This window comes from Limanda limanda, chromosome 4 (genome assembly GCF_963576545.1).
Source record: "Limanda limanda chromosome 4, fLimLim1.1, whole genome shotgun sequence".
NCBI classification, from domain to species: domain Eukaryota; kingdom Metazoa; phylum Chordata; class Actinopteri; order Pleuronectiformes; family Pleuronectidae; genus Limanda; species Limanda limanda.
Genome location: NC_083639.1, coordinates 21,631,063 through 21,652,925, shown reverse-complemented (window position 1 = coordinate 21,652,925; position 21,863 = coordinate 21,631,063). Strand labels below are relative to the sequence as shown.

General features: G+C 42.6%; 1 protein-coding gene across 1 annotated transcript; it reads left to right on the top strand.

Annotated features, from left to right (window-relative positions):
- Positions 1 to 1,324: 1,324 nt before the first annotated feature.
- p3h1 (prolyl 3-hydroxylase 1) lies at positions 1,325 to 11,642 on the top strand. Its single transcript, XM_061070265.1, has 15 exons — positions 1,325 to 1,786; positions 2,831 to 2,983; positions 3,438 to 3,627; positions 3,744 to 3,875; positions 4,259 to 4,398; positions 6,027 to 6,116; positions 6,211 to 6,263; positions 6,358 to 6,485; positions 6,600 to 6,727; positions 7,072 to 7,167; positions 7,307 to 7,457; positions 8,738 to 8,855; positions 8,938 to 9,013; positions 9,143 to 9,283; positions 10,653 to 11,642. The coding sequence occupies exons 1-15, from the start codon at positions 1,325 to 1,327 to the stop codon at positions 11,313 to 11,315; spliced, it is 2,721 nt and encodes a 906-aa protein (XP_060926248.1). The 3' UTR covers positions 11,316 to 11,642.
- The last annotated feature ends 10,221 nt before the right edge of the window (positions 11,643 to 21,863 follow it).

The following is a 21,863-nucleotide window of genomic DNA, read 5'->3' as shown; positions in this document are numbered from 1 at the left end:
AAGCCATGAAAATTATAGCATGCAGGTTCTAACAGGTTTGTGTCTCTTCCATGTTAAACCCATGCAAGGTATTTTGAGCAGCCCTGAGGTTGATATATGTGGTGAACAAACTGAGTGAATAGTTTAGAAAAAACTGTTCAAAGCTGGTGTCATCATCGGCTCTGTGGACTAAAATGATCAGACCACCCTGTCACAAATCATTTATTACAATCTAGTTTTATCATCAATGACCTTATCTCACCTACAGCTTTCTTGTATCTGGGAGTCCGTATGTACAGTCTATGCGGAATCAATTTGGCAGACGGCAACAACAACAGCTTGGTATGGAGGAAGTGATGGTAAAGATGATGGCACTGATCGTGATGACTTCCCTGCATTTGAGGAGATGTGTATTTGAATTTGATTGAATTTAAAATTTCATGTAGACAATTAAGGTCAGTCCTCACTTTGACTGTCTACAACTTGTACACAAACATTTCATGTGCTCCACACAGAAATAACCTTACAATACAGTATAAACAGACACATAGATAAAAGATGTTACAAAAAATAACTCAGTACATACATACCACATGTCAAAATATGATGTCCCATTCAATTCAAGTCCCATTCAAGATTTTATTGTCAAATGAACAGAGATAACATGAAGTAGTCACTGTCAATGAAATTCTTGGGTCACACACTCTCTTTAAGCAATGCTCAGTAATTTCAACCCCAAAAAATAAAATAAAAATAGAAATAGTATAAAATAGAATAAAAAAAAGAATAAAATAGAATAACAATGTAATAGAATATCAAACATTTAAAATAGAAAATAAAATATATACATCTAAATATATATCTTTACAGAATATAAGGAAATAAAGAAAAGAAAGAGTGGGAAACAGTTTCTAATTGTTAATTGAAAATGTCATTATATATTTGGAGAGTTGTGTTACTCTTTTAAGTGTCTATTAGTTGGATATAGTCTTATAAAACTCCTGTGAAATTAGGGTTACTGTTTGTCATACATTTAGGAATGTGGGATTTACCAGACGGAATTATTCGCTTTACAGTTAAAGCATTGCTATAATTCCCACCTTTAAAATGTTTCACATCATTTTTTAAATCAAATGTCACACTTAGATTAGTTTTGGAAAATACAAACTCCTGACTGTTTCATGTGGCAGTGTTACACTTAGTGGGGGGGCTGAGGGGGTGTTCCTGGAGATCAAACCCCACCTCCAGACCACTTCCAGCCGGAGCAAGCAGTGAGTCTGTCCCCCTCTCTGCACCGGGCTCCGGGTCCTGTCTGTCCGCTGCTGAGCTGAGCCTCTCCAGCATCATGGAGCTCCGCTACTCCCTCATGTTCCTGAGCCTTCTCCTGCCTCTGTGCACACCGGACAACAACCCGGGCAGCCCCTGGGTTCTGGAGCCGTACGATATCCTCTTCGACACGGCCGTGGACGCCTACAACAAGGGGGACTGGCTGACGGTCATCCTGAACATGGAGAAGGCGATCCGGAACAAGGCTACGGTCCGCAACGTGAAGGTCCAGTGCCGCCTCAGCTGCGCCAACAACACCGCGTTCGGCGAGCCCGCGGCCGGCCTGGAGGTCTCCGTGCCCGGGGCCGGCTCCGTGGCCGACCTGGGCTTCTTCCAGAAGATCCTGAAGCGGGCGGACTGTGTGAACTCCTGCGAGGGGGAGAAGCTCGGCTCTCGCACTTTCCACCTCGTCAGTGAAGAAGTGAAGCTGGAGTTTAAGAAGAGGACTCCCTACAATTACCTCCAAGTCGCTTATTTCAAGGTAGGAGAGCTACAGTAGTAAGGACCTGGTTTGTTTTGTGCATCTGCACAGTAAAGATGCAGGGAATCAGAAACTCATTGTAGGTCTCATTCAAACTTTGAGTCGGAGCTGGATACTGTAAGTACCCCAACCCCCCCAGCACCCAGACTGCCGTGCCACGTCTCAAGGTGGAGTCTCCTTCTGAGCAGTCTGACGTGGGGACGTAGACTGTGGAGATCCAGCGGTTTTTAAAGGCCTAAGATGCTTTCAAATGCTCCGTATAATCTCACAGCAGCAATGCTTTGTTGGCACAATAGAGTGTCTGTAGAGTAAGGAGAAAAGTTGTTCACTTTGACTTCTGAGACACAAATGATCATAAGATTTAACTTTAACTTCTCCCTGCAGCTTTTAAAATCACAGTTTTCCGTTGATTATTATATCTACACTGGGAAAAACAGACTCTCAGACAGAACTTGAAAGCAGCAACATTAAAGAAAAAAGCTGCTGCAGAATCTAATGTGTTTAATCTCTGATAAAGTCTTTGGTTATTTCTTAGAGCTGGGAGATAAAACAATAACAGTTATGGAGATTTAATGTTCTTAAGTAGCAATATAACAACAGTTCATCAATATTGTATGTATAAATAATAGAGTATAAATAGTGTAATAAATGTGATATAAAAATATAAATACATAATATTAAATAAAAGGTGTCAGGATGCTTATGCATAAGCCCTGTCACAGTTATTGTGTTGAATGTTCTCTAAGCGTGTCTAGCTGTCTAATATCGGTCTGGATTCTCCGACATTCACTCAGGAGAAAATAAATTCTGTCTTATTTGACATTTATCGTGATAATAATCAATGTCGACTGAAAATCTGTTGTGGTCACAAATAGGGTCATAGCCATAGTGTTTCTATTATAACCGCCATCAGCAGTCGGTTTGAGAGGCAATTAGAAGTGGACACTTTAGAAATATTTATAAGATACTGAAGGTCTCTTTTCCAGTTTTTTCACAAAGTTGCAGTCAGAGAGGATGTGATGGACAATTGTGGGTTTTTTTCAGATCAATAAGCTTGACAAGGCAGTAGCAGCAGCCCACACCTTCTTCCTGGCCAACCCGGACCACATGGAGATGAGACAGAACCTGGAGTACTACAGGATGATGGCAGGAGTACAGCCGGAGGACTTCAAAGATCTGGAGGCCAGACCATACATGGTGAGAGCAAACTCCTTCTCTAATGACTCCTATGGCTGTTTTGGCCTCTCAACCTCCTGTACAGGGTGGGCTTCTTGTCTCACACATTTATTTTTATATTTTTTTGTCCATTTAATCTCAGAAATACGTTGACATGTTGTGATCTATTTAAAATGTATACATAGACCTCTGGTTGCTGCAACTACAGAGAACTGTCAGATAGTTTGATGGAGATCTCAGCCTGGGGGAATAATGGCTGTAAAGAAATAGAGAATAGAGTTCATGCTCTTACTCTTAAATAAAAACAAAACCCAGACAACAACCTTTTGTGTGATTACCGCCGTCAGAGTGAATCACATGTCAAAGAGAACTCGGTCAGAAAAGTGCACCTTTTTCTGAGTAAAAATGAAATAACAAATTCTGACTGTTAAATAAAAACTTTTAAAATCTCGTAAAACACACGTTTTCTCCTCAGGCCAAGTTCCTGGATGGGAAGAGTTTCTACAGCCACGACTCTTTCGGTCTGGCGGCTGAAAACTTCGAAGGGGGCCTAGACGAGTACTTCACAGCCGATCAGGAGTGCAGAGCTCTGTGCGAAGGAGCCTACGACTACGACGGATACAACTACATGGAGTACAGCGCCGACCTGTTCCAGACCATGACGGGTGAGTACATCTTTAATGCATCTTTGTGCAGAAATCATTTGGTATGAAAGCTGATTCTTTGAAACTCATTTGTCTTTGTGTTAATGTGGATGTGTGTGTGTGTGTGTGTGTGTCAGACCACTACATGCAGGTACTGAGCTGTAAGCAGCACTGCTCTGTGGAGCTGGCCTCTACAGCTGGCAGGGACAAGCCCTTTGAGGACTTCCTCGCCTCTCAATACAACTACCTGCAGTTCTCCTACTACAACAGTGAGTGGTGTCACACCTTACTCCTCATCAGGCTTCATCTAGTGACATTGAATGTGATGTGAAGTGGAAATCATCAGCAGAGATTGACCACTTTACTGAATGTGCCGAGATGGCGTGTATTTGCATATTTGCTATATGACCTCCTGGCCTTTTAACATGGGAAGAAAAAGCAGAAATGTGCAACTGCTCTCCCTCGCTGAGTAATACTAATGTGGTGAGTTAACTCATCTTGACATGTGAAATCAGCGGGGTGCCCCTTTACACAGCCAAGTGCTTCCTTGTATTTACAAACCCAATATTTGTTCTTTTGTAATGTTTTTTTTTTTCAATTAAGCAAAAAACCTATGGCACTTCTGTAGAATAACTCCTGCTCCTGTCTCCAGGTGAGAAGTATGAGAAGGCCATAGAGTGTGCCAGGACCTTCCTGTTGTTCCATCCCAACGATGTGGTGATGAACCAGAACCTGGCTTACTACTCTGTTGTGGTGGGCGAGGAAAAGGCAGTAACCATAACAGCCAGACAGGTACGGTAGCTCTAACGTAACATTATATTGAGCAGAGGCTTTCCTCCTCCGCCTCTTCCTCTTCCTCCTCCTCCTCCTCCTCCGCAGTGTGCTATGAGAGTGTGTTATCTTGGTCCATACTGATCAGGAGCAAATTAGCCCTGCACAACATGTGCAGGAAGAATAATGGCCTCCATTAGCTCTCAAATGTACTCAAGGGCACTGAAGAGACATTAAAAAGCACTGATAGGAATCTAAAGCACATAAACATTTGCTTCTCCTTTTTAAGTAGCAATAACCAAGATTTCTTACAACCTACAGGCACTAAATGTCCATGTTTTACAGTATTTATATTAGCTTAATAGGACTGCTGATGAAATACTAATGACTTAGTGATCATTTCTGAGGGTGCTGAGATTCTGGCTTTTACAGCCTCACTCCCAGGTTTGGAACAGAGACACTCGGAGGGTGTCAATGACAAATGATGTGCAGGATGAACCCCAACCCCCAAACAACCAGACTGACAACAAATTCTAATGTGACTGAGAATCATTCTATACCCCAGCAGTGACATAGAGTGTAGTTGTAAGCTCAAAGCTATGTTTGTATGCATCATAAGTGATATAATTATTCTCTGAAGTTTCTTGAGTGTTGTCATCTACTTGATATTGCCCCCTGACGATGGTTAACTTTTAATTTTTTACTTCAATCCCTGACAATGTTTAGGTTAAGACATATTATTGTTTTCATTGTCAAAATATTTGAGCTTCTATCCAAGGCATTCGGTAATTCCCTCTTTGCATAGTTTCTTTTTTTAAATTCCAATGACACAAATGTGATTAGTTAGTTTGGGCTATACAAATCAAATTTGATTGATTAATTTGATTGATACCCTAAGAAGATATTTTGACACGTCATACAGGGGTAAACATAAAGGCATGACAGCTAATTAAATTTGGTTCTCTCAGTGTCAAAGTCTTGGCGCTGTGCATGCTGGCTTACTGTCACATTTTGATGGCTACTGGGACAAACAATAACTGTATAAAGATGGCAGCACGACAGCTCCTAAAAGTAAAGCAAAATATTCTTGATCGCCCCCTAGTGTCTGTTTAGGTACATCCTATCACATCAATGTATGCTAAAGTGTTAATGTTTCTGATAAATTTGGTTTTAATTTGTTATTGATGATATAAAAACAGGCTGATCCATCACAACTGACAGCTGACACAGACTAATGATTGGTAATGTGTGTATCGGCAGGACTATACTGCAGTTCTACACCACAAGTGCAAACTCTGGCTCCAAATGACATCACTAGAACAAGATGGCAGCTTCCGTATTAATAATATTTTGGTTTCACTTTTGTACAATGCTGGGGAAAGGGGCATCATCAATCTTTACATACAGTCACTGGGGATACTCAAAGAGAAAATGATCCATTGTTTATAATATGAGTAAGACTTCTCCTTCTCTCTGTCCTCTTTATTCCTCCCATCTCTCCATTGCTTATCCTTAAGCTCTTTTCTCTAAGTACATGATAACCGTAGACAAAAGTTTCTTTGGCAAAATGATATCTAATTAATATACATTGGTGTTCTGTGGTAGTTTTCAATAGATGTATTCATAGTCCAATTGATTTTTTTCCTCAGGTGGCGAAACAGTACATTCAGAATTCCTTACTGGAGAAAGAGCTGCTCTACTTTGGATATGAAGCATTTGGGATCACCTTTGTAGATCCAGTGAGTGAGTTCATCAATGTCACTAATTTCATGCTGTGCTGAACTGTGATATTGGACATTAATCAATTAATTTGTTTTTTTCCTCTGTGTTTAGGACTCATGGACACCTGAAGAAGTCATGCCTAAGAAACTGAGAGACAAGCAAAAGTAAGATTTAAGACAGAAACACATGGATGTGGATCAGCTGTAATTTTGCAGTCAGTGTGATGTCATATTTGTTCTCTCCCCTTGTGTGTCGCAGGTCTGACAAAGAGACGGCGGCGAGGATCACAGAGGAAATAGGAAACCTGATGAAGGAGATTGAGACTATGGTGGAGGAGAAGAAGAAGGATTCTTCAGATATGAGCAAGATCATCGTTCCGGAGGAAGGTCAACCACCAAATTATATCTGAATTTTTAACTTCTCCCCTGCAGCCAGAAGTTTCTACCATGCGTGACTTGTGTTGTGTGTTTGACCCTTGCCTGTGACCCTACCTCCTCTAGATGGCGCTCTGTTGTCCGATGGCATCAAGTTAACCATGACGTCCAACCAGCTGAACGGCACACAGCGGGTGCTTCTGGATGGAGTGATCAGTGACGACGAGTGCAAGGAGCTGCAGCGCCTTTCCAACGTGAGTTATCGTTAGAATGAAGTCGCTCACGTCTCACTGAGCTGAGGTGACCTTACAGCCGATTACAACCAAAGTAGTAACATGACCGACAGGACAACATACAACACTGCAGACATATAAAAACATTATATAATGATAAAGAAAATACACAAAATACTAGTTTGCAGTAAGCACTGTTGCACCTGGTGTGTGTGTTGCATTGTTGCATCATTCTGAAGCATCAAGGTAAAAATATGTTTTTATTGTATTTTCATGAGTAACTGGATGTTTTCAACATAAGTGTGTTTTCCATTGTGTTTGTCAGCCCATCATTCTATGAGTGTTGAATATTGAATATTTTCCAGGCAGCTGCTCTGAAAGGTGATGGCTCCAGGGGGAGCACCTCCCCCCACTCCCCCAGTGAGATGTTTCAGGGAGTCACCGTTCTGAACGCTGTCAAGGTCGGTAGCTCTGCTGCTGCTGAAGCATTAAACACAACCTGACGTTATTAAAAAACAGACTTTCTGCACGTCAGTGAGTGCAGCTTTTCATGAACGAAGGGAAATTAAAAAGCGTTGGTTTCCTCTTTGCCTCCCGCAGCTCGGACAGGAGGGGAAGGTTCCGCTGAAGAGTGCTCGTCTCTTCTTCGACCTCAGTGAGAAAGTGAGGAAGGTACTGGAGTCGTACTTCCAACTTGACACTTCGCTCTATTTCGCCTATTCCCACTTGGTCTGTCGCTCAGCCATTGACGGTGAGTGAGACAGTCATAACACTGTATGCTGCTGCTCTGTGTGCGTTTGTGTGCGTGTGTGTGTGTGTGTGTGTGTGTGTGTGTGTGTATTTGTGTGTGTGTATTTGTGTGTGTGTGTTGGTTTATTCTTAAAATGATGAGTCACTTTTGTTAGATCTTTCCTCACGACATGAGAAATGTCCTAGTTCTCTTCAGCCATGCACCACCGACCCAAGTAAAGTTAAGTAAAAGCAGGAAATGGGTAAAACTAGTAAAAGGTATAAAAATAAGTATGGCAATGGTGTTAAAAAAAAACAGAAACAACAGAAAGATGCTTCCCCAAAGTTTTTCTAGTTCATTTTTGGGATATTGAGCAAGCCTGCGGTAGAAGACCTGAGTGAACGGTTTGGAACAAAAAACATGTGACTATTGACTCAGAGAACAGCAGGTTTGTTGTGTTAGTACGTCCTTGCTGCAAACCAGGTTGTAAGATTTGCACTTTGTTGCCAAAACAGATGCTTACAACCTGGTATTTGTATTTTAAAGTTCATTTACAATATATGAGCTCACAATACATGTTTATGTTTTAATATGTATATCTCATTTGACAAAGCTAAAAAGAACTGCTATTATACACAATGCATCCACCTCAGCTTTGTGATGGTGCTAAAAACCTCAAATTCTAAAAAGTTAAAGCTGCATTAATTGATTTAGAGCCTCTAGGGGGCAGCACAACACTCAACAGGTGTTATCACCTAATGAAGAGGTCGTGTTGAAGGTTGTTGTCAAACAAACAGTTTGCCATTGACACATTCAGCAAACACTGAGCATGAGCAATGTAGCGTTAACATTAGGGGCGACTATGGCTCAGGAGGTAGAACGGGTCAGACACTAACCACAAGGTCATTGGTTCCAACCCTTGCTCCTGTAGCTCCCTATCTGCGTTCTGAAGTGTCCCTGGGCAAGTTACTGAACCCTGTATGGATGTGGTTGTGAATATGTGAACGTGGCATGTAGTCCAAAGTGGTCGACAAGACTAGAGGATTATACGGTTTTATCTTTAGCTTTTATCAGTTTTTTTTACCACGGTGATTGCAAACTCTTTGTAATGTAGGGTAATATAATTTTGTAATTTGCATATTTCATAGTGTGAATTGTGAAAGTAGAAAATACGAATAAGTGCAGCTTTAGGAAATAAAATCCACGTTGACTAAAGGGGATCCAGGTTTGCTCCTGGCAGACGTAGGACACTGTGTGATTATGAAATGTCTCACTTTTTTCTCTGTGCTCTTTTTATTCAGCGAAGCAGGGGGAGCGTGAGGACCTGAGTCACGCTGTACATGTGGACAACTGTCTGCTGGTGTCTGAGATCAACGAGTGTATAAAAGAGCCTCCCGCATACACACACAGAGACTACAGGTGAGCACATGCACCCAAACACACTGTGACAGCCCCGATGATGAGCACCCACATAACATCCTCATGTCTCCCCCCCCTGCAGCGCCATTCTTTATTTAAACCATGACTTTGAAGGAGGAGACTTCATTTTCACTGAGCTGGATGCCAAAACTGTCACGGTAAATATTCACCCGTTATTTCCACTACAATATTACATTGTTATACTTGAAAATATGTGTGAATTAAGGCTGTAGAAAAAGTTTTATTGGTTTTTATGTCACATGCTCTTTGTTTTCGTACTCCCCCAGGCTGAGGTGCGCCCGCAGTGTGGACGTGTGGTCGGGTTCGGTGCAGGGAAAGAAAACCCCCACGGAGTCAAAGCTGTGACGCAGGGTCAGAGGTGTGCTGTAGCGCTGTGGTTCACCCTGGATCCTGCTCACGAGGAAAAGGTACGAACATTCTCTGCAGACGAACATCAGGATAATAACAATTCAATTTGCAGTTCAATTCTTTAACAACAGCATACACAATACCTCTGTCCATCTAAACTTGTAAAGTAAGAAAATTGGGATCTATGTGTTTGGTATTTTTCAGTGAACTCTAATTCAAATTGACAGTAAGAGAAATTCAAAAACTGAAATTTGAGACTCGTCACCTCAAAAATTGTTTGTGCAATTTGGTTGATCATTAACAACTTAAAGAGGCAAAACATGTAGATGTGCCCTCGTTAAACCTTTTACATCTTAATGGAACAAATCCTTTTCACATTATTTGCCAATAAGAGCATGAGAAGTGGAATTAGCAAAATCTAAATATAGAATTTTGGTAAATATAATGAGCTTACAGGCCCAGTTCACATTAGGTCAAATGATGCAACATCTCTATTTGTACAACACCAGATATCCGACTGTTCGCCATAATCAAATAACCACATGTTACATGGCTGGACAGCAACCATGCACAAATAGTTTTGTTGCATGACAAAAGAGAAATGTTACCATACCCTCCACTCCTCTGACCCACTGCTAACCCCAACATTCCAATACATTCCCTAAGTATTTTATTTTGTAAGTAGCCTCTGTATTTAAACTAAAGGCCCATCTACACTTTGTGATTTGGGGCTGGAGGTTGACAGTCATGCTGTACAATTATTGTCACTCCTCAACAGTGATCAGGGGCTTGGTCTACAACTTTGTGACCAAAGAGAGACTGAGTGTGAGAAATTTAGGATAAAATTCTGACAACGTGACTGTTGCCACGAACCCACATCTGTGAACCCAGTAATCAAAATAATGTGTTGCAGAATACAATGGACAATTTTTTGCCATTTAAAAAGAGAATATAGAAAAATAGATTTCAAAACGGATCCATATTTCCCTAGTTGCAACAAGGTCAACCCACTCCTCTCTTGTCTCTTGTCGAGAAGTGCCGGCCCTTTGGGAAAGCATCCTCATCGCTTTCCTTTTTTTCAAAATGAAATGGCTGCTGATGAATGATATGTTGATGTTAAACTCTAAAACCAGTATTTATCCTTCACAATGTAACACATGTAAACTAAATCAGTCTTTTGCATTTCGACAGTTTGATACTACCTTGAATCTTGAATTGAACTTAACAAACACAATAGGTCATTGCTGCAATGAAATGTTGTGGCTTATAAAGTAAACAATTTCTGGTAATGCTTTCTCAATATCAGCAGAAGGTTGAAGGAAATGAGCACGAGAAATGGTCTATTCTTTTGTGTTTGCCTCTTGTTCTGGTATTTTGATTAATAACTGGGTTCTTGTTTGTTCTGCTTTTCTTCAAATGGTTCTGTAGGAGAGAATCCAAGCTCAGGATTTGCTAAAGATGTTTTCCACACCTCTGAATACCGAGTTCAGCAAGAAGGACGCGACAGACAGCTCAGAGCCAAAACCAGCAACACCAGAGCCTCCTCCTGCACAGGCTGCCCAGGAGACAGCAGATGGAAAACAAAACGACAAACCAGCAGAGGACAAGGTGGAGGCGCAGGCCGACAAACTAGCCGAGCAGAAGGTGGAGGCGCAGGCCGACAAAGCAGCCGAGCAGAAGGTGGAGGCGCAGGCCGACAAAGCAGCCGAGCAGAGGGTGGAGGTGCAGGCCGACAAAGCAGCCGAGCAGAAGGTGGAGGCACAGGTCGACAAACCAGCCGACACGCCGAAGGACAAATCAGGGACGAAACCAATCACCAAAACGACAACAGGCGCTAAAGCTAAAGCTGCTCCGAAAGCAAAGGCCAAAGCTGGAGAGCCGGTGAAGGACAAGAAGACAGTCAAAGGCAAAGCTGCAGCCAAGACAGATGGAAAACAGACGGTTAAAACACAAACCAAGCAGTCCGACAAAAAAGACACAAAACCAGCTGCGAAAAAGACAGTAAAAGTTGTCGCCAAGAAAGACTCCAAAAAAGCTAAAGCACCCGGCACGTCAGCCTCGGACCCTCAGGACGGCAGGGAAGAGCTGTGATGCAACAGCACCTGTGACTGTTAATGTGATGTTGTTTTTAAGGTCTTCTGTGTGGGTTTTACTAAAATGTTACTTGCCTTTAAATTAACTGTTGCGATGCCGTTCCACTGTAGATGTCACTCGAATCATTACTAGAGTCTATTTTACATTCGTGTTTTCATCTCATTTTATCTGAATTCTCTTTATTTTCTTTTATTTGTGACGTCGTGTTGTTAAACCAACCACAGCTGTGTTAAACAGGGAGAGGTTAATATGGGCAGCGCTGTTCTGCTGAGGAAAACCCAAATCAACTGTGTGAATCAAACTAAATAAAAGTGACGTTTCTAAGTTTTCATGGGGAAGTAATAATATCCTGCGATGCTCTGAGCTTGACACTGGGTGGCAGCGTCGAAGCACCAGTCTGTCGTTTGCCATAAACTCACTGCTCAGTTAACAAACCATCACAGGTTCACTTCTGATAGGAATCCTCAGGGTGTGAACTTAGAGGATTTAGGAAATCCTGCTGCCGTCTTGCTGTGATTTGTTTTAAACTGAAGTACTCATAGTTTCTCACATCCCTCTGGTTGAATGTCAGCACATTTCACTGCTGTCTTTTTATGAATCTTGGGGCCTGCAGGGAAAACCGGCTGTGTTGATGTGCAGTCCTACACAACTTATCTGCTGTCTCTTTAAACAAGGCTGGTGAAGGATCATTAATTACAAATAGTTGTTTACTTTACAATTATGACCCTCAGATAATAGTAGATAGATAGATACTGTATGGATGGATGGATTATTACTCTGTGTGTGTGTGTTTATATATTCGCACACACACACAAATACATTGTACAATGGGTTAATTTATAAGGAACCTTTGTCTTGTTGAAAAGATAGTTTTAACAATTTTGGAAGCATTTCTTTTAAGATTGGTCAGAAGAAAGAAGGTAGACAGCATATATGTCCGTAGTGAAAGCTCCTCCTTCCAGTCTTTGTGCTAAGCTAAGCTAATGTTGGTTGGTTTTGGCTTCATATATAGTGTTAAGGCATGAGCATGGTATCGATCTTCTCTTCAAACTCTCAGAGAAAGCAAATGAGCAGATGTACCAAAATCTAAAACTATTCCTTTTGTGTGGGTGAAAAGAACGTTATATTCATCAACAGTAGATCAGTTGATTCCAACTTTATTTGTGTTTAAATCGTATTTTTTAAGTATTTGAAATTGGTCAATTCATTCACAGGTGGAGGGAAAGTTTTATATTCAAACTGTAATAACCGATTTCAACAACTCACGTTTGGACATTTATTGCAGAATTACAACAGATTTAGTGTTTGTTGTCTAGGCTCCAACTTAATCACTCCCACATATGATTACACAGGAGCCTACAGGTGGATGTTGGTGGTGGCTGAAGCAACTGGTTGCAATACTGCAGCAGCAGTGCGAGCAGGAGGGGTTGATGGGAAATCTCTGGTTAAATAGACTACCTGATAAGTCGAGTGTGTATTATAGATGGTTGTGGAGAGTGAGGTATGTCATGATTGGCGCAGCATAGCTCGAGTTGCCTGGCAGAACTCGCTCGCTGGCGTCGCCACATTAAATAATGTTAATAAAATGGAGGAGGCTTCCAAGCAAAGTCGTCCTGAGCAGACAATCAAGACTACACTGTAGACAGCAAAGCAGCAAACATAAGTAAGGCTGTTTATTGACTTTGTACAATGCAATCTGTGGGCTCACCTGTTATATACATGAATTTAAATATAGAGAAGTAATAGTAAAGAAATCAATTTATCTTCTGGCCCCTTGGCTGGTGCAGCCCTCAGCTGTGAACCAATGGCCGAAATGGAAAGTGCTAAAAGCTTCAATCATCATTTCAATTTCTTTAGGAATTGAAATAACAACTACAAAAGACCTGTTTAGTGTAATCTATCAGACTATAATTTTCACATACAGGAACCACATGCTAATCTTTTTGTGTATTGTGGGGATACAGTGCATGGTCCCTCTGTGGATATCAGTTCTATCTGCTGAGCTTCTGTGGTGCGCAGTGTGTAGGCAGCTCTGACTCTGGGATATGTGATGTGATGTCTGTGTAGGTTTAGCATGTGGATGAAGTCATGCCAGCACAGAGAGGCCATCTGGACGCACACACACACATTCTTCTACTTCTGTCTTAATGAGGAGAATAATATCAGGCTCATTGGCATATTGCATGTGCCAGCTCCTCACCCTAACCTTAACCACTACAAGTAAATGCCTAACACTAACCTTACCCTGAACCTAACATAAACCTAATTCTAATCCCAATCACAGGCCTTTCAAAAAGTGAGGACCAGGGAAAATGTCCTAACGCCCCGAAAATCTCCTCACTACGTGAGGTCCAGGTTCAAGATGGTCCTCACATATATATAAGTGCAAGTACACACACACGCACGCACACACATACACACACAGACAGACACATAGTCACAATAAGGGTAGCCCAAGTTATAAGTGCAAAATTCTGACGTTTGACTCATTCAGAGAGCCGGATAGAGGAGATGTGTGACTGCTCCACGGCTTCCCATCATATGAAGCCTATGCACTGTGTGTGTGTGTGAGTCAAATGTTTAGTGAAACATTCCTTCAACTCTGTTCAAACACTGCAGTCAGAGGTGACCCACAACCCTTTCCTCTGAAACGTGTGCAATTCAAATCTACGCACGACACCCACCCATCCACCAACACAAGTCTGCACAAATCTTTTGAGTATGTGACTACATACACACACACATATATTTTAATTGTGACTGAACTTGTGTGATTAATGTGAAAGGGAGATTTAATATTTTAATGCATAAACCAAATAATGACCTCCTACACTACAGAATGCATAAACAGGACCCCTCTGCTTTGCTGCAGTGTGTGTGTGTGTGTGTGTGTGTGTGTGTGTGTTTGTTTGTGTGTTTGTGTGCGCGTGCGTGTGCGGTGTACTGTCAGTGCTTTCTTTGTATCCTTCTTACGCTTGTTCAATGGAGAGAGGGAGAGACACACACACAGGCCACATTGTTTTTCTGTGCATGTGTGGCCTATGGATTTGACCATTGTTTCTCCAGAAGAGAGTGGGAGAAGAGAGAGAGGGGGGGGCAGAATTAGAGAGTACAGTAGACAACGGAGGTCCAGTCAGTGATTGGTACAGCCGTCTCTGACTGTTTTGCCTATACAGACACAAAACATTTTCACTACAAATCAGAATCTTTTTCTGTTTTAATTTTTAAACACCCAATGCCCCGTGTGTGAATCTACGTGTATACCACATGGCTGGTCCTTGTTGCCATGGGGATATGGCGGGCATGGAGACGGAGGTGGCAGGTTGGGGTCGGGCACAGTGGGGTGGAGGGCTGAGATTAACTGTGGCTGTGACTCTGGAGAGAGGAGAATAAAACAGCGGGCGATGGAGGACTGACATGACCCCGGTCTCTCCACTCCTCTGCCCACTGGCGGCACCTCCAAAGGAAAAATCTCATTGTCCAACACTTTGGCTGCAAGTATCAAGATCAGACTTTCACTTATCTCTGCAAACCCTTGCTCAGGGCTCCGAAACATGTGTATGTGTGTGGTATTTTCAGAGAAACTGGGGTTTCTCTTTGCAGAAATCTGGGTTTATTGATTCAGAACAACACAGTTTCAGTGGGTATGTTAAACGTGTCTTTGGAGACACTCATCACTCTCACTTTAGGTGTATGTGGGGTGTTACAGTACCCAACGAGGTCAAACTCTATCTGTCAGTTCCATAGCTGCTGCCGGTCCATCTCAGTGCTCTCCGGCCTCTTGTCCAAAACCAACCTTGTGTTAGCAGGACAGTGGGGTCTATTGTTTTGCTGGCTGTTCTGACGGATGCTTGTCCGATGACTTCAGCTCCACCATGAACTATCTCCTTATTCTCCTATAGGACTGGGATCACAGCCGTGCCGGCCTGGGCATGGGACCACAGCTGAGAGGTTAGCAGAGGAGGATCCAGTGAGATGCTGGGCATGTATGGCTGTGGAGGAAACCAGATCTGCAGCATACTGTATATATATAAAAAAATTCACACCCCACACATGGGGTATGGGGTGGTATGTTTTTCTCAAGCTCGGGCGGCTGTGGCTGAGGGCTAGAGCAGTCGTTCTCCAACCTGAAGGTCGGCAGTTCGATCCCCAGTCTTCCCACTCTGCATGCTGAAGTGTCCTTGGGCTAATGCTGCCCCCCAAATTCCCCCTCATAGAACAACAAAGTGCTGCTAATAGATTTGGTACTTATCAATCTTCTCATGGTCTTTTTTCCTGATGTTACTGTCTGCTGGGATTGCGACATCTATCACTAATGCCATTTTTTGTTCTTTGTCCATCACTACTATGTCCGGTTGGTTAGCCAGCAGCTGTTTTGTCAGTCTGGAATCTGAAGTCCAAAGAGAGATCTTAGGTCTGTTGTTCTCTACCACCTTTGGTGGTATGTCCCATCAAGACTTGGGCACCTCTAATCCATAACCAGCACACTACCCCTGTACACTATCCCAGCAACTTGGTAAGGCCTCTCAGTGTGTGCTGTCCTGGCCTGCATATTACACCCTGCTACACTGTGCTGGACTGGCTCAGGGGCATCTTTGCAAAGCCTGCACCTTTGGTCTTGCCTGATGTGGTAGACCTTATAGCCTCTATGGATCTTGTGCTTAGGGCCTATTGTGCTGCCATGACTTTCCAACCACTGGTAGGATCTCCTGATATCATCCACTTCCTCTATTTTTCAGTGGTAGATGCGGTGCAGGGGCTTGTCCTTCCACGATGGTTCCTCTTCCTCCTTCTCCTCCATCTCCTCCTCCTCCTTATCATCACCAGGTTTCTGTTGTCTGAGGGTTTCACTTAGCAGCCCGTCACTTGGAGCAATCTTTCTGATGTAGTCCTGGATTTCCATTGCCTCATCCTGGATAGTGGCTTTGATGCTCACTGGTCCTTGGCCTCCCTCCTCACTGACAGCCTCAGGGTGCTGGACTTGGGGTGAAACCCTCAATGCATAATGAGGAGTTTCCTTGTCTTGATATCAGTGGCGTCTATCTCCTCCTTTGGCCAGATTATTACACAAGCTGGGTATCTGATGACTGCAGGGCATATGTATTGATGGCTCGAACCTTATTCTTTCCAATTAGCTGACTTCTCAGGACTTTCCTTACTCTGCATAGGTATTTGATTGTGGCAGATTTCCTTGTGGCCTCCTCATAGTTTCCATTTGCCTGTTGGATCCCACGATATTTGTATCCGTCCAGATCATCTGTTATTTTGCCTAGGTCAAACCCTTCAGTTCTGATCATCTTGCCTCTTTTTGATAAATTCCAATGTCGTTGCTGTAGATTCTGCTGGTGTGGATCAGTGAGTCAATGTCTTGCTCATTCTTAGCATACAGCTTGATGTCATCCATGTAGAGGAGGTGGCTGATCTTTGCTCCGCTTCAAAGTCGGTATCCCTAGCCACTCTTTGTGATGATCTGTCTCCGGGGGTTCGGCCTATGCAGCTGAGAGGAGGGGACAGAGCATATCCTTGGTATATGCGGCACTTGATGGCATAATATATAATTATACAATATATATATATTTATGCTGTATACATATGGTGTCTGTTTGGGGCTAGAGGGAAATAAAGAATTGTTTTATTCTGTCTGTCTTAGACTGGACTGTCAGTTCTGTCCGTGTTTGAAGATTTATTATAGTATTCTCATACATTACTGTCAACCATTTTCTAAAGCACGACAAAGCTTTTCAGAATCACCACCTGTCAGCAAGCTACTTTTTTACACGTAGTAACAACTATCCCGGTAGATGACACTTTTACCCTACATGTGAACTACTTCACATTACAATGACAGTATAAAAACGGAATGAAACTACATGATTGACAAGTGAGACTGACTCATGCTTGGTCAAGTGTGTGTATATGTGCAATCTGGATACCACAGCTCTATCACCTTATCGTTACTCTGCATAGTCTGGGTCCAAATGCGGTGGATGGCAGCATTTGTATCCAGGATATTTTGTTCTTATTTCTGGATAGTGGGAGGAAATGGAGACGGGCCGTCCATCTTTAGTTATGGTATATGTCAGGGTTTAGTCTGCAATTTTGTGTAGCATTGTATGGAGGAGCTAATGGGGCCTGAGCACACTTCAGCGCTTACAACCCAATCACATTTAATTGGGCCTCATTAAACAGGATGTAAAAATAATGATTCTTTATGAATCAAATGAACTCCACATAATTTCAGTATGTGTGGAGGGTTCATATGCTAAGTAGCAGTATAGGAAGTGTTTGCATTAGCTGCTCTTTTACAGTGCAAGGGGGTTAAATGCCACATTGATGTATATCCATTACTTCCAGGAAACTCCACCTTACTTTCTTTCCTACCTATATACCCTTATCTCCGTAGGCAGCTGGCCAGCGAGCACAAGCTCCCAGGGGAACGGCAGTGATTCTCGGAGGTCCTTTTGTCCCATCAAATGAAGACTTCTCCACTGGTTGTTATGGTGAGGGCAGGCCTACCGATGCTTGGCTCAGTGCCATCTACTTACCGAGAGACAGATGGGAGAATCGACTTGGCGAGAGTGAAAGGAAAGGAGAGGATCCGGAGAGATGAAAAAAACACATGGACAGATAGACAGACAGTACACAGCACTAGAGCAGGAGATATTTTTTACATGTGAAAAAGGTGCATGAGTTGCTGAGGAGAATCGATAAGGGGAAGTGTCAGAGACAGAGAGGCGGAGTTCCTCCTTCACAAGTCAGCAGGTACATGACACATTTTTGGAATAGCATCCAATAAAAAGGTGTCAGAGAGTGTGAGAAAGGTTTTGTAGACACTGGTAGCTGAATAGTAACAACTTGTCACTCACAGGAGATGCCTCACATTTACCCAAAAGTAGAGTTTCTTTCAAGTAAGCGGTCTCCAAATCAATAGGAGCCATTAACTCACTTTTCCTTGTTTCCTCTCCTTAAATTCCGCATGTCTCAATGTATCCTTTCTTGCAGTATTTGCAATCTAACAAACAAGATAAGGAACTATATTACATTTTTGCCAGTTTAAATGTGTGAAGGCATCACTCTGCAACTGATATTTGTACTGTGTCCCGGCAGTGCCCATCCCACTCAACTGTTAACCCATGACAGTTAATATTCATCTGATCACATAAAGCCCCTGAACTATAGTTGGATGAGGAAAAAAAGGTATTAGACCTACGTCAATTTTGTTTGTATTTTAATACTTCTTTTATATATTTTGTATATCAACCAAGGTGCATTGTTACACATACCCAAGTGCTACACTCTGCAAGTACTTTTACTTTTAATACTTAGAGCACATTTAAATGCAAGTACTCACTTACTTTTACACAGTTTGACCTATTTAAATGTACCTAAGTAAAATGTTTGAGTACTTCCCCAACCACTGGTAACAATATAGTGCTTCGAGCAGAGCTGTGGAGTGTGGTCTGAGGAGGAGGAAGCTGAGGATCGGTGAGTGAAGATGGAGAGTGTATGACGGTGGTAGAGGTTAAAGGAGCGAAGGGGCAGGAGCAGATCAGGGTTGAGGGGCTGTTCAGTGTTTGGTTAAGGCCAGATGGCAGGAGAATGGCGCTTGTAGGCCCTGGTCGGTGTGCTGCGTAGCAGGAGCTGGGAGGAATGCTCGTCTTTTCTTTACTCTCTCTCAGTGAGTGGAGACTCGGACGACTGCGATATAACAGTGGATTAAGACCCACATTCCCTCTGTAATCTCTCTATAGTCGCCCTCAGCTGTTCACCCTCAGGCCTCTGCTCCTCTACATCCTAGCCTCCCTGTCTGTTGATGTAGGGCAGACACACACACGCACGCACACACACACTTACCATCACTCAGGTGAAACTCTCATCTCAATAAAACATGCCTTTCTTGGTTATGGCTGGATGTTACTGCTCAGCTCATGGCCAGATAGCTAAATGGAAATCGCCCTCAGTTGAGTGCATACCGCTGTCAACAGTTTCCTTAAGTACAATCAGGCTGCACCAAATTTCACACATTCACAGATATTAGTCCCACAAATATGCCAGATTCTTTCATCAAAATGCATAAATTAAGAAACTGGTGAAAACATTTAAGGAAGTGAAAAGAAGTTACTTGCTCTGCCCCTTTATCAAATCTGCTCCCAAAGGTGCAGGTAGGATTGGTTAGTTGTTTCTCAATCAATCAATCAATCAATGCTTATGTGTAAAGCCCATATCCACAAATCACAATTTGTCTCATAGGGCTTAACAAGGTGTGACATCCTCTGCCCTTATCCCTCAACAACATAGAAACCTCAAAGAAAGCCACATGTGAGGGATCCCTCTCCCAGGACAGACAGAAGTGCAGTAGATGCCACGTGAAACCGAGTACATCAGCAAAATAACAGTATTTACTCCAAGAAAGCTGTCTGTCTGTGTGTCACTAAATGACCTGCTCTCACTGCACATGACCGCAGTCTTCACAAGCTAGATACGATAGTCAGGAGTAAGCAAGAGAGTAGGCTTCTAGCATTTGTCAGGCAGTGCATGGTCATTTGGACATATCTTTGACGAGAGCGCCAATCAGAAGGGGTAGGATGATTCGATTTCATTACTTTTAACAGTTAGCTTCCTTGGCCCATACCCCACACTTCAAACAGCAATGAACATTGGTGGAAGTAGCAATGAGATGTGTAGTGAATGTGATAGTGTATTATGATTGGAGCAGCTAATGTCACTCAGCTAATACAAGAGCAGCGCTGAGCTCTGCACTAGGGCTATGTTTCATTTGTGTGCTTAGTCGTTTAAGTTTAACTCATCTGGTTTAAATGAAGTTTATTTATCTGGTTGCTTGGGTTTCATTAATAAGTAGGGTTTTACTCAATAAAACAGATGTATGAACTGATATTCAGATCAACTAAGTGATGATTGAGCCTGTTTAATAATTGAATGAGCCAAACGATTTTAATTTACATGTTTCAAACCATTTCTTCATGGAACAAATACAATATTTTAACCTCATTTGGGACAGTAAATAGTGCTACAAAGACTCCTCGGTGGCAGTATCCGTTAACAGTTTTTCTGATTTGATACATGGCATTAAACTAAACCCATGAGAATGAAATCCAGCATATACCCAGGTGGACCTGTTCCATGCAAGAGCTGTGGTAGAGAAAGAGGGTTCTCAGGAGGCCCCACTCCAGAACAGAAAGGCTTTTTTCTGGGGCCCCCAGTGAAAAACAGTTACTGTCCAGAGCCCTGGCTGAACCCTGTGCAACAATAAAGCTCTTTCCGGCTCCAGATAAATGCACACCCATAAGAGGAGTCCTCCACACTGCCACCATCTCTGTAGCACCACTAAAAGGATTTCCTGCCCTCCTCTCCATCCCCCTCGACCCGTGATTTTTTTCAAGGGTCAGAGCAACACAGTGCTTTCAGGAATTCAGGGAACTGGATCGAGCCTGGTTATGCAGGTGCAGGAGATTTGGTTCCAGTGAGTGTATGGTACAGGAGGAGGTGAGTAACAAGGCTCCAAGAGGCAAAGGGCAGGCAGGGAATGACGGGAGAAGACAAACACTTTAGGAACCTTTCATTTGTATTTGGGATAAAGGGCAGCCGAGAACCAGAGAGAATGGGAAAAGATTGGATAGATTGATAGACTAACATTAATCATTGAAACACAAACCTGATCAACAATCCTCACTCGCTGCAACATGGAAGAAAACAGTTTTTTAAATGATCAGTTTGTTCTTAATTTTGAATCTCACCTCATGTTCCTGGCAATTCAGTGAATACAACACTGCTGATCTAAATCGGACTCTCTGTCTGTATGTGGGCAGTGTGCCTGCAGTCTGCGTGCTAAATTGAAAATGTCTTCCTCTTTGTCCTCGGATAAACAACAGCAGCATCAAATTGGACTGACACAGACACTGGTGTCGGGGGTGCTGTTCTCCCTTATGAAACAACAATCATAAACTGACTTCCTGTTTGGCAATATTTCCTTGATTGATTTACAGACCTCTGAAATAGCCGACATACAATGTAGAAAAAATACATTTATTAACAGCAGCTCAGTAAATCCTTCAAACTTATATATAAACCACATGTGAACAGTGATAGTTCACTCATTCTCCCGCTCTCCTCCGCTCCTTTCACTGGTTACCAGTGGCTGCCCGCATCTGCTTCAAAACACTCATACTTGCGTACCGTGCTGGGATCGGGCCCAGCCTACATCCAGGACATGGTCAAACCTTTCAGCCCGTCCACTCCGCTCTGCATCCACCAATCAGCTTGCTGCTCCTTCACTCCCTCCCCCTAACCCTGTCCTGGCTCCTAAAGACACATCTCTTCTGACTATACCTTGGATAAAAGAGAACAAAAAGAAAAAGAAAAAGAAAAAAACAATTCAGTTTAGTTGCACTTTTATGGTACTACATGTAACACTTGTAGTTTTGCTTTCTTGAGGAAAATTGAACTTGCTGGATTCTTTTTGTTCTGGGTTTGTACCCTCATGGTTGATTACACTTATTGTAAGTCGCTTTGGATAAAAGTGTCAGC

Excerpts from the sequence above, each read along its gene's own strand:
- p3h1 (XM_061070265.1), top strand. The coding sequence starts at position 1,325 with ATGGAGCTCCGCTACTCCCTCATGTTCCTGAGCCTTCTCCTGCCTCTG. Across the intron at positions 9,014-9,142 it reads TGGATGCCAAAACTGTCACG|GCTGAGGTGCGCCCGCAGTG; the intron begins GTAAATATTCAC and ends GTACTCCCCCAG. Across the intron at positions 9,284-10,652 it reads ATCCTGCTCACGAGGAAAAG|GAGAGAATCCAAGCTCAGGA; the intron begins GTACGAACATTC and ends ATGGTTCTGTAG.